The sequence below is a fragment of the Solea senegalensis genome, linkage group LG18 (assembly GCF_019176455.1).
Source record: "Solea senegalensis isolate Sse05_10M linkage group LG18, IFAPA_SoseM_1, whole genome shotgun sequence".
In the NCBI taxonomy this organism is placed as follows: domain Eukaryota; kingdom Metazoa; phylum Chordata; class Actinopteri; order Pleuronectiformes; family Soleidae; genus Solea; species Solea senegalensis.
This window is the reverse complement of record NC_058041.1, coordinates 9441738-9453866: the sequence shown is the minus strand read 5'-3', so window position 1 is coordinate 9453866 and position 12129 is coordinate 9441738. Positions and strand designations below refer to the sequence as shown.

Below are 12129 nucleotides of genomic sequence, written 5' to 3'. Positions count from 1 at the left end.
AGCTCTGGAAAACGTCAGTGCGATTGTTCTTAACAAGCTGCCCACACACTAGTTAGTAACACTTAAAGCCATCACATTTGCATAATAGCAACACAAGACCACAGACGGATTACTGTTTTCCAATTTTTTATTACAATTATCTGTACATCACGGATTTACTTCAGCTCCTTCACAGCCAGACCTGTAAAGAGAGAGAACATCTTTTTAGAAAACACATTGATTCAATGACATTTTCCCAGCATGACAGACAGACTGGATTAGATCTGATAATTACGACAAAGCGTTTATCATTGAACATCCGACAAACCCAACAGACCAAATTAATTAATGTAAATTTTGATTGCCAGTGATAGTTTTTTTTCATATATTTTGGCAGAGAGCCAGATCATTTGTAAAAATGACTCCTTATGTACAACAGATTTTCTTTCAAAAACAGTAAGAAAAAATGACTCCACCGAAAGCACACAAAATATAATCTCACTGCAAGTCAATATGACTACTATTCTGACAGCCTGGAGGACTCCACAGAAGACAGATGCCACTGTGTTTTATTAATGCAATAAAACTCCATAAACAACCAAATTACAAGTGTTTCAAAAAGGGAATAGGTTTGAAGTTCGTGTCCAACAATTTAACTGTTAAAACCTAGATGCCCACAATAAAATCAAACCTTTTGTGCTGTTGCATTAGCGACCAGTGTCAAAGATCACTTTTAGAAGAAAAATTGTATGGGCTCAATATCTGCAAAGTGCTTATATTGAGCTGCATAATCTCAATAATCTCTATGGGAAAGGTTTGTTTTATTTGATTAATGTGGACACCATGGTCCAAGCAAAAACATGAAACAATGACTTCTTAGGCCATTATTAAATAGATCAGATAGTGTGGCCGGTGGGCAAGTTATGTAATCAGTGTGGGGCTGAACACAGCATCACAGACTACCATCCAGTGTGCATCCTTAAAATACTTTGGTGCAGCAACCACAACAGGAATACAACAAAGCTTCTAAAAGACTTTCAACAGAAAAAAAGAAAAAGTAATGTAGGTGAACCGGTGGAACCGAAGTTTCTGAAAGAAGTCGAAATTCAGCACTAGGTCCATCGTTAATCTTGCAAGACTGAAAATGCATCACCGGCACATCAGCCTGGGATGTTTGGACGTCTTGCGGACAGATTTAAGAAAAAAAAAAAAAGTACTGTTCGCTGCTATGCAACAATACAGAATAGCTATAGCTGATATCGCCTCAACATTTAGTTTGACGTCAATTGTTGTTACGCAATTGTGCTGCTCTGTTATTTGCTTATAATTGTTCCATCTGTCTTTGTTATAGAGCAGGTCTACCCAACTCTGTCCATCAAGTATCAATTCATTCAAAATAGTCTCATCCCTCATGTTAGTTTCACAAGTTCACATTATTAATAATGATCTGACCTGGGGGCAGGGACTGTTTGAGCTTCTCAGCCTTCTCCTTGTCTGTGATGACCAGCGTGTACAGGTACCTGCTGCAGCGCACCTTGAACTTAACATTGTCCTTGTTCTTCTTGATCTTTACGGCTAGAGGGAGAGATGATATTAATTTAGTAGCCCAACATCATGAGACATTTTGCATTCTGTGTGGCACAGGGAATGTTTAGCTCCAAATCAGGTCAACAAGACTGTGCCCAAATGCAACACATTCATAATCTACTTTGATTAAAAATCATGACACCATGACAAACTCAGTTGGATAAAACGCTGTGCAGTCAAGTTATTTGACATTTGTGTCAGTCAAAGAACCTGACACTGAATTATGTGATCCAATGCAGCAAGCTGAGTAGCAAGGGCATGGACATTTGATTTTCAAAATGAGACGTCCATGTGTATCATATCTGATTGCATGTTTGAGAAACCTCTTTGAATTGGACAAATAATCACAATCATAGCTAAGTTTCAGAGACCCAATAACTGGACTTTGAGCAACTGTATATAAAGAGTTCTCCCAGTTCTGAATAATTAAAAAAAGTTGTATTCAGAACATTGATTATATATATATATATATATTAGTGCACTGGATATCCACACATTTTAAATGGACTAGCAACTTTGAACTGAACTGTAGTCATATATCCTGAACACTACTAGTATACTGTAAATCAGACAAATTTCAAGTGTAATTTGCTGAAATCTAGTTATTATACCAGTACTGGAAATGAGGTAGAAAGGTAACTTACACTTGGCATCCTTCCTCCTGGCTGTCAGAAGGAAATCCTTGATTTCTTCCATCTTGCGAGGCTGTAGATTAAAAAAACACCAACAGGGTCATTCAGGCATAGCATGACACGTCTCACAGACTGACTTAAACAACGTAATGTAAGTGAACCGGTGGAACTGAAGTTTCTGAAAGTCGAAACTCAGCACTAGGTCCATCGTTATTCTTGCACGACTGAAAATGCATCACCGGCACACCAGCCTGGGATGTTTGGACGTCTTGCGGAGGGCAAAAACATATTTGACCTAAGTTCACATGACGTTACAATCAAGAACAGCGATGGCTGATATCGTGTCGACATTTAGTTTGAGGTACATCATTCCAACGCCCAATATACGCAACAAATAAACACTGCAACGTGCCGGTTGACAAGAGGCCAGGTGGCCCGCGTTAGCTATAAGCTAAAGCTAACTCACCTACACCAGTCACTCCACAACATATGTGATGTTTTATGCATCATTAACGCAAATTCAACGACACGATATACACACGTTCGTAAGACGAGGACTGTGTGTACATATCTCGCTAACATTAGTTTACAAATGAGAAGAAATCCTTACCATGTTGCCGTGTTAGCGGACTGAGAGCTGTGGAAGAGCACAGAAAGATGGTGTCAGTTTATCGGTTATAACATCGAGCACAGCGGAGTTAGAAAATGAATAATAGTATAATTATTTTACTATCGAATTGAATAATTACGGAATACCAACAACGTGGGTTATAATAAACATGTTAAAGAGGATGGATGATGATAAAAATGGTAAGTTTATTTGTGTGGGAATGTAAGACTCACGCAGTCAGCCGGAGACGGGATGAAGAGGGGTTGGACTTCCGGGTCAAAAGCAATATATACTGAACTACGGCAGCCAAAGAGGACCAGTATTCAATATAAAAATCGAAGCGTTGAAAGAAGAAATGATGACATTCTTACATCAATCAAATGAGTATCTGTGGTTAATTTTGTGGCGTTCATCCAGACAAAAGCCATCAAAACACAATTAATTTGTCTTGTTTGTACAAGAGTGAACATCAATCACATTCAATGAGTCACATTTTGAGGATAAACTGTGGTACATTCAGTTCTTTTTTCATGAAAGAAAGTTGTCAAATTTGTTCTCAGCCCAAATCACTGATTTACCACATATACATGACTGTGAGCAATTAATCAACTAATCAATGATGTATTTAACAGCTCTATTTCATTTTACGTCAATTTTAGAAGAGATTACCTCTTCAGTGAGACAACATGCCTCTCTATAAGGGAAGAAGATAAAGTCACATCAGTTTCTTGTATCTCTGTGTCTTTTCTAATATGCTTTACAATAAGCTGGGGAGAACTCGAATTGCTATACATTTTGAACTGATAGTTGCTTTGGAGATTGGGGACAATTTAAAAAGTCGCATTCTTATGGCAATTTGTTTCCTGCAAAACTGCTGCATTGTGCTTTGGTTGTATTTATTCTGGCAGGTTTTTCTTCAGTGGCAGTCTAACTGCAAGTTATGGTTTCCTGTTTCAAAAAAGGAAGAGCTATTTGCCTGAGATCCCTCTGAGACAACACAAATTACCACCATACCTGCTGACTTATGAGTTCAATTATATTTTGCAGTCGAGGCAGATAAATCCACGGTGTCAGAATAATACTCCTTTAAGTATTTAAATGGTTAACACCAAAGACATTTTCATATATTATTCTCACAACCTGACAAAAATAATTCCAAATATGTCAACAGTGGCACAGGACAATTAGTGAACCAGTACTGCCTGAAGTTCACATACATATTTCTGTGCAGTGGGTGTCAATTTCCTGTAATTGTCAGCAACTTAATGTAGTCAATTTCCACAGAGATCAATTTTCGCATTGGTATAATAAAGGAAAACACCTACCTATCATTTGTAATCAACTAACTATCCACCTGTCAGCTTTTGTCCACAGGCTAGTGACCCCTAGATACTTAATCAGTGCTTATACTACCAGACATGTTTCTCTCAGGACTTTAAATTTTCAGCAGTCTTGTGTCAATCAAGACATACCGTGGTATTCCTTTGAAATATTGAAGTGGCAATAACACTTCAATATTGGATATAAAGGATAGACAGTGTGAGGATGTGACTCTGCATTCACATGCACAGGCTTAGCCGCAGTGTAGAATGCATTTTTCATGGCATCATCCCTTGTTGTTTCTGTGCCTGTTTACAGTCTCTCACAGTGTTTCTCACCAGAACAAGGGCTAAACAAAAATACAGCTTATCTCCGCATATAGCATTGTCTTCCTTGCTGCTCAGAATGTGCTATTTTCTCTCACAACTCTGACATTCATTCACACTGCTACTGACCTACTCACAGCTTGGCTGTATTGATGTAAGTCCTTTGAGTGAGGAAGTGCAAAGGGAATCCTCCAGTTACAGGTTGCTGTATCCTCACTCCCTTTTTTAAGATTACAAAAACATGTCCTTCACTATTCTCAGGCTGAGTTTCATTGGACAGTGTTGTATTTTTTGATAAAAAGGATAAAAAGAAATGTATCCAACTTTTTAGGAGTAGTATAAGTCATTTATTCAACCTGAATTCTTTCTTTAATTGTCCTTTGATTACACTGATTTCATTGTTACACTGCTGCCTTTTTTATTTTAAATGTTGAAGTGGTGACCTTTTATTTTTCTTTACACTTACCAAGTCCTTTATCAGGACCTGTGCTCCTGCTTAGTTTCTGTGCATTCCGTTGATCATATGGCAGCAGTGCCATGCGTAAAACACCTGTAGATACATGTCAGTAGCTCCAGACACTGATCACATGAGAGGTTAAAATAAGGGCTGGAGCCAGAGTGTTTCTGAAAGTGATGCTCTCCTGGGAGTTACCAGCACAACAGCCTCTACAGTTTACTATAAATGGTACAAAAACATCCAGTGAGCAGCGGTTGTGTACACAGAAACACATTGATGATGAGAGAGGTCAGAGGAGGAATGCCGGAATGGTTTTACCGCACAGAGGAGCCACGGTAACCCAGATAACAACTCGTTACAACCAGGGAGAGCTGGGCAGCCTCTCAGAATACACAGCGAAACTGGAGGAGAAAGAGCTTCGGCAGTAAAAAAAAGACCACTTCACATCTGTTAGACCGCAACAGAAATGTAACACTGCAGTGGACACAGACTTTGGATTTCTGCTCAAGCTACAGATGGAAGGGTCATGGTGTCGGCAGGAGTCCAATAACGCAGTCTGCTTGTGTCAACAGTCTAGGCTGCTGCTGGGTTCGATAATGGTGTTGACTTTAGGATTGTTTTCTTTTTATACCTTAGCCTAAATGCCTAAACTGTCTTGAGTATTGTTGCTGACCACAGTGGAACACAATTACCTATAATACTTCCAGAAAGACAATGGCCAGTCCCACAAACGTGTCCATAATGGAATCTGTGCCAAATAATGAAGACTGTTTCAGCCTTATGCGTACCCACCTTCATTATGGTGTTTTTAATCATGTGCTGGGTGAATGTTTGCCATAAAGTACTTAACAGTTATATGAATGAACAGCAGGCTATCCTTCATAATTGTGGATACACATGGTGTGTAATAAAACATTCAGGTAGATGGACTTGTAATTGGGGAGATTAAAGATGCCTGTGTTATAGTTTAACTGACCATCAGTTTGAAATTAAAAACAATTTATTGTCAATTCTCATCAGCTAAGGACGGAGCTGCTTAAACAAGTGTTATAGATAGATAGATAGATAGATAGATAGATAGATAGATAGATAGATGGATAGATAGATAGATAGATAGATAGGATATAGATAGATAGATAGATAGATAGATAGATAGATAGATAGATAGATAGATAGATAGATAGATAGATAGATAGATAGATAGATAGATAGATAGATAGATAGATAGATAGATAGATAGATAGATAGATAGATAGCCACATCCTCCATATTTATTTATTGCCCTCACTAAATGTCCACATCTGTGAGAGCTGAGCGAGTTATAGTGAGGTTGCAAAGGGAGGATCAGCCCAGCTTTGGAAATTATAATAAATTTAGCTTGGTTTAACTAAAGCTCTTTTCCACCAGGATGATCTTTATTCCATTTGCTTGCACACCAACAAACATGATCCTCAATGCCAAGCTGCTTGTAATAACCCAGTCAGATTCCAAACATACTGTACATACATATTTTTATGACACTGCAGTTGTGGACTTTAAACAGTAGATGGCAGTAAGTAATTGTTAAAATGAAGCCGAGCATAGTCTCATTCTTGTAGATGACAATGAGAGACGCTGTGTATCAAGGAATGGACTCCACCGGGTTTGAAAAGGGAGTTCAACACTGTGCTTCTATTGTAAAACATTAAAACAGACATGTTGGATTGTCTACTATCTATCACCAGGCCTATGCCCCACCTCAAAATATTTGTTATGTACCCACCAGCTTTGTTTCTACATCAAGATACTCACCCTTCAGTCCACAATTCTAAAAACTCCAAGAATCAAATGCAACTGATTTAAATTTTTTTTTTGCCTTTTCAAAGTTTGTACAAGTTTGTTTAATTAGCTCACCTCAGGTGACTATTCATTTATTTACACCGCAGTGCTTGAATGTGAATTCATTCTGCAATGAACACACATTTACAGTCCTTTTTCTAACTCGTCTATAGTGTCAGAACAGTTCCCTGAAACTATAATTCCAGTTCTGAGTAAAGGTATTGTAATTGGAATAAAAATGTGGTCCCTCAGGCTGGCGGATGATTGTGCTTTGTAATTCTGCACTGGTTTATTAAAAACGTATAGTGGGGGTTGTGGGGGTAAAAAAAAACCCCCAAACATCTTAGCTCAGTGATGTTTTTTTTCTGACTGCTACAGACACATAAAGCGTAGATGATGAAAATTCAGCAGCTCCGCCACAGACATTGTCGGTAATGATGCACATCATTTCTGCCTGCAGACTTGTACGTGCAACAGCAGGGTGCTCCAGCAGCAGGTTCTCTTATTAATCACAATTTGATTTGTGGCTGAGCGGTAACACAAGATTACCTGAAATAGTTTACTGAACCAACATTTTTTGGATTTACCACAGTCACGACATTAGGTTTTAAATATACATCCGGCCTGAATGCACCACAGCATACGCACAGAGCCTTAAAAGTTAATGTGAAACTGAGGTGAAACGACCGTGTCATTGGTGTTATATTCAAGTGTGGCTGTCATTAGAATCGGGGAGTACTTCAGAATTATTTCTACCACACTGCTTTGCTAATCTCCACAATTATTGATCAGAGTGATTTGTTAAGTATCGATCCCTTTTGCCGCAGCCTTATCAGAGGCAAACCTAAAGTACATCTGCAGATGAGGGGGAGATTATTAGAGAGTCTGAAGATTTACCCTGACAGAATCTCAATGCCAATGTGCTTGGAGTTGTCAGAGTGTTGAGAAAGTTCTGTGCAGTTCTCAGTTATCATGGACCATGGACTGGTGTGTCACCGTGTGAGAAATCAGAGTGACTTTTTCCCACACAGTGTGCTGTCGCTCAGGTCTGTTCAGTTAGAAAAAAGAATATGGCACATATGGGTGAAGAGGATAGGGAATAGAAGAAGAAGGAAAGTATACACCTTACTGGAGAGTTTGCAGCAGTTCATTTAGATGCTGCATTGAGAACTTATGCAGAGAAGGTCACAGAGGTCACGAGGATGAACCCGAGCATGAGGGCCGCAGTGGCTGCTTTGAAGGCGAAGGAACGCATCATCATTACAATAACCAGAAACTCGGTTGCATAAGAATTCATAGATGTGTCACTTATTCCATCCAGTCCATGCAGGTGTCATCAATACTTGTTAGCCCTCAGGCTTTTTCCACTTCTCTCCATCGCGCAGGGCCTTGGGGCTGACAAACTGGACCACCTTGCTCATGAATTATGCCAAGAGACTTTGCGGCAGTGGATGAATGTTACATACAGAAGTGGCGAAAAATGAGGGATTTTCAATCTTTTTTCTATGTCTATGTGAGGTCAAAAGGGCAGAGAAAGAGAAAAGATTATACTGAAGAGGCATTTAATAAGCCTGCATTGCGAGGGCAGGATTGGGCTTTGTGCTTTTAGCATTTGTAGTGGCTAAGGGCATTGTCATACATCACGCATCCGCATGTGTGCAAAGGTCTGCTCGGGGTCAGCGTGACATGAATATATGTCACCTGTCCCGTTTGATTCTGCATGGACCGAACACTGTGCACAACACTTTTCCAGACCAGTTGGTGGCATGCTGTTGTTTTGAAACAAGAAACAATGAAAAAGAAGGGGAACATGGAAGCTTGCAAGTACCCACACACATACACATATTAACAGAAACAGCGGGCAGCTCTCCACAAACACAGCATGTGGTCGGTAGGAAATGCTGCATAGGATTAAAGTGCATCTTAGGCAGTAAAAAAATTCTCTTCCGACTTTGTAACCGCTCAGGTGAATGTGTGACTGACCACATTGCCAAAAACGTTTGATTATGTAAAGTCGACAAGTGTTAGGTTTTCATCCATTCATCCGTCTTTTACCGCTTCATCCTCCTACGGTCAATTTAGAATGTGCAATTGTGGGAGGAAACCGGAGAACCCGGAGGAAACCCACACACACAGGGAGAACATGCAAACTCCATACAGAAAGTGAACCCGGGTCTTGTTGCTGCAAAGAAAACTTTACCAACAGTGTGGCCCTGTTAGGTTTCAAATTATGTCAAATTTTGCAATTCAAAATAAAGCAGCTTTTCTGTGTGCATCTATTGCATCCATGGAAAACGTGTTTGCAGGTCTTTTACAGGTCTTTTTAAGACATCACAGCAGGGTAGTAGTACGGGAGCAGGTGCAATTAGTCACTGAGATCATTTTTCATATCATTACAGAGTTTGAGGAGAAGTTATGTTAACTCCAGCTCTGGTGCATCATCGGGCCATAGTTTTAAAACTTTATTACATAATTCTTCACTCCACAGTTGCAATTTATTTCACTCTCTCAGTCACTATTCTCTAGCATATATAATGTGTGAAGAGGAGAATCTCTCCATTTGCTTTACACACACATTAAAAAGACAAAGAAAAGGCTCAGACAGCATCTTTCTATATATTCGAGCATGTTTTGCCCAGTGAGAAAAGTGTCTGCAAATACGGTGAGGGTTGCAAAGTTGATTCAAATGTTTGGATGGGAGCACGTCAGGTTACAAAAACAAGCACTCAAAGCTCAAAAATGTTAAGCCAGACACGGGACAAACTTCTGATGTCCTTTGAATCTGTTGTCAGTGGTTTGGACAATAAATGAATAAATATAAAAAATGCAGGACGTTTGAGTCGGGGTAAACAAGGTGAATCACAGCTGGAGGGCCTTTCACTCACCAACACAGAATTTGAGATCCAAGTATTTTCTTTTTTTTATGAGGGAGAGTGAAGAGAAGAGGGAAATAGAACGAAATAGTTTATACGCACAGAGTGAATGGAAAATCACCAAAAGAATATCAAGAGATGCTGAATTCTATCTCTCCACATTAGAGAGAAGATTAGTATTTACTGTATATGTTGGTATATTATAAGGAGGCTCAGCCCCCTTGGGTTGAAACAGATAATTAAACGCTATTATGTCTGTAGAAATCCATCAGCAATAGAGGTACATTCATGCCGGGCTGCTGTAAACATAACATCACAAATAGAGTTTGAAGATGTGATCTTTAACTGCGTAACTTGTGTTAGGTTGTGGTGTTTTTCACACGCAGGCCAATTACGGCAGATTACAGATTACAGCGTCTCGTTGTGTCTTTGCACGCGGGCATTGATGTCGGACTCCGCTGTGACTGTGCAGCAGAGTCTAGTACATCATGGACAACTAGTTCTGTCTGACTGTCCTCTGGACCACGTTTGAGACCTGGCCATCTGCCGATCAGTGTCGACTCAAACCATCTATTTCCACGCACCTGCCAGCCTGCAGTGCCAGGATGTCTACGGTCCCTCACGCCCTCAGTCAGATTGCCAAGGTCTGCACCATTCTGCACCCTCAGTGTCAGTCTTGGCTGACAGCAGGCCTGCATTAACCAGCTAACATTACTTGGCTGCCTGGACAGGGCTGTTGGCTTCGAGCTGTGCTGATATTTGACTCGTAATGCTCGAGCAGCTCACAAACACAGTCATTAGGATGGCGAATTTCACTGGGTTTTTAAACGGGTGGTTACAAACATGCTGATCTAATTTACATGTTTTATACGGCTGAAGACTATGCGTTGAAAAAGGAGCATGTATCAGCTACAGGTCACACTGCACACTACAACTGTGACAACTCACTTCACGTCCCTGGTGGCAGTGAAATCTGCTCGAGAAAAAGAATATGCTGCTTTTCAGGGAAGAACACATTTGACACACGCAGTACTTCTACTCAGTGCGGCAAAGTAAATCAAGGAGCGTAAACACAGAGACTGTGTGTGTGGAATATTTGGCAGCATCGCGTACAGTCCATCAATGTATCGTAGTGTGTTGTGGTTGATATCAGCGAGTTAATCAAAACCTAAGCCTTTGGTGTTAAGCATGAATCTAGTCTCACTGGATCATTCTGCGGTAATATGCACCTCCATGAGCAACGTTCTATATTTCCCTTATTAGAAATGCTTTGTACTTGCACCATCAAAGTCATTTTTGTGTGTGTTGCTTTTCCAGGCTTTGTGTTCTGAGTCCAATTTGTGATTGTTTTTCGTACGTTTTTAAAAGCTCTCTCTCAGAGACGCCGTGTAACGTTTTCCACAGGCAGACCGGTGCTTTGCAGCAAATTATGCAAATGTGTTGCTTTCATTATCATTAGGGCCAAACTTTATATATTTCCAAACTGCTTCAAGCTGAGTAAACAGTGTAAACTGTAAACTTGTGCGTCCCAAACAGCACACAGTAAAACACACACTGCAGCCGACGGTTGCTATAACTAATACGGACAAATGACCCATTGCAGCCTTGACTGTTGATGTCACCAGTGGCACAACAACACAATCCTTTCAATGTGTGCGACGAAATACTGCGACAATATTGATTCCATTAGGTTAATCAGGGCACTCCATATCTACATCATGTCTACAGTATATCTCACTAACTGTTCTCATTACCACGGGATCATTACTTTCACTAATACCATGTACCTTCCAGCTGCTCATTGTCGCTGGTAATTAAGTGATGATCTGCACCAAAAAGATATTAAGATGAATTCTAAGGGCAATGGGCGGAATCACAGACAAAAGATAAGTCCCTCTTCAAATTATCTGATTAAGCCATTAAATGGCCACGGGGAGTGGAAGAGGGGACTGATAATCTGTGAATATTACTTTTGCAAACTATTGCTTTATGGCGGTACATTGGAATCTCTTACTTCCCACCTATATTACCCTTGCATCATTGAATATGACGTTACAGAGAGACGATGCATCCCGAACAAAATCCATCTATCTATCTATCCAGTCATAAAGAAACCATTCAAACAGCTTATTGTTAATAAGATGTTATTCCAGCCATTTCAACCAATGTAAGTACACATTTGGAGAGAGTGGATCTCCTCGACAGGTCAAAGCAATGTCTTTAAAGAGTAACAAATACCCTTTTTTCATATTGCCGACCCTGCCTTGACCTGCAAGCACTGAGCATCTTCTCCATGGCAACACAGATGAGGATTGACCCATAGACACTCACTGCACACACCCACGTGCTATTAGCGCCAAATGGATGAAGTGTTTCATGTAACTGTACAAAGAAACAAGCAGAAACAGGCACATGCAAACACATAAATTAAACTGCAGTAAATCAAATGTCTCTTGGATTATGAGGATCATGGTGTGTAGGTGTTTGCAGGAACCGCATCAATAATGTCGTCAATGGTATTCATTTG

At 40.0% G+C, this 12129-nt stretch overlaps 1 protein-coding gene across 1 annotated transcript; it reads right to left on the bottom strand.

Annotated features, from left to right (window-relative positions):
- Nucleotides 1-109: 109 nt before the first annotated feature.
- On the bottom strand, nucleotides 110-3101 carry rpl38 (ribosomal protein L38). Its single transcript, XM_044014801.1, has 5 exons — nucleotides 3042-3101; nucleotides 2809-2835; nucleotides 2211-2271; nucleotides 1432-1554; nucleotides 110-181 (listed from the first exon to the last, which is right to left on the bottom strand). Exons 2-5 carry the CDS (start codon nucleotides 2809-2811, stop codon nucleotides 156-158), a joined length of 213 nt encoding a protein of 70 aa, XP_043870736.1. The 5' UTR covers nucleotides 2812-2835; nucleotides 3042-3101; the 3' UTR covers nucleotides 110-155.
- Nucleotides 3102-12129: the final 9028 nt, after the last annotated feature.

Coding starts and splice junctions, on each gene's coding strand:
- rpl38 (XM_044014801.1), bottom strand. Junction 1,555..2,210: donor CAGGAGGAAGGATGCCAAGT/GTAAGTTACCTT, acceptor CTCTCCCTCTAG/CCGTAAAGATCAAGAAGAAC. Junction 182..1,431: donor CAAACAGTCCCTGCCCCCAG/GTCAGATCATTA, acceptor CTCTCTTTACAG/GTCTGGCTGTGAAGGAGCTG.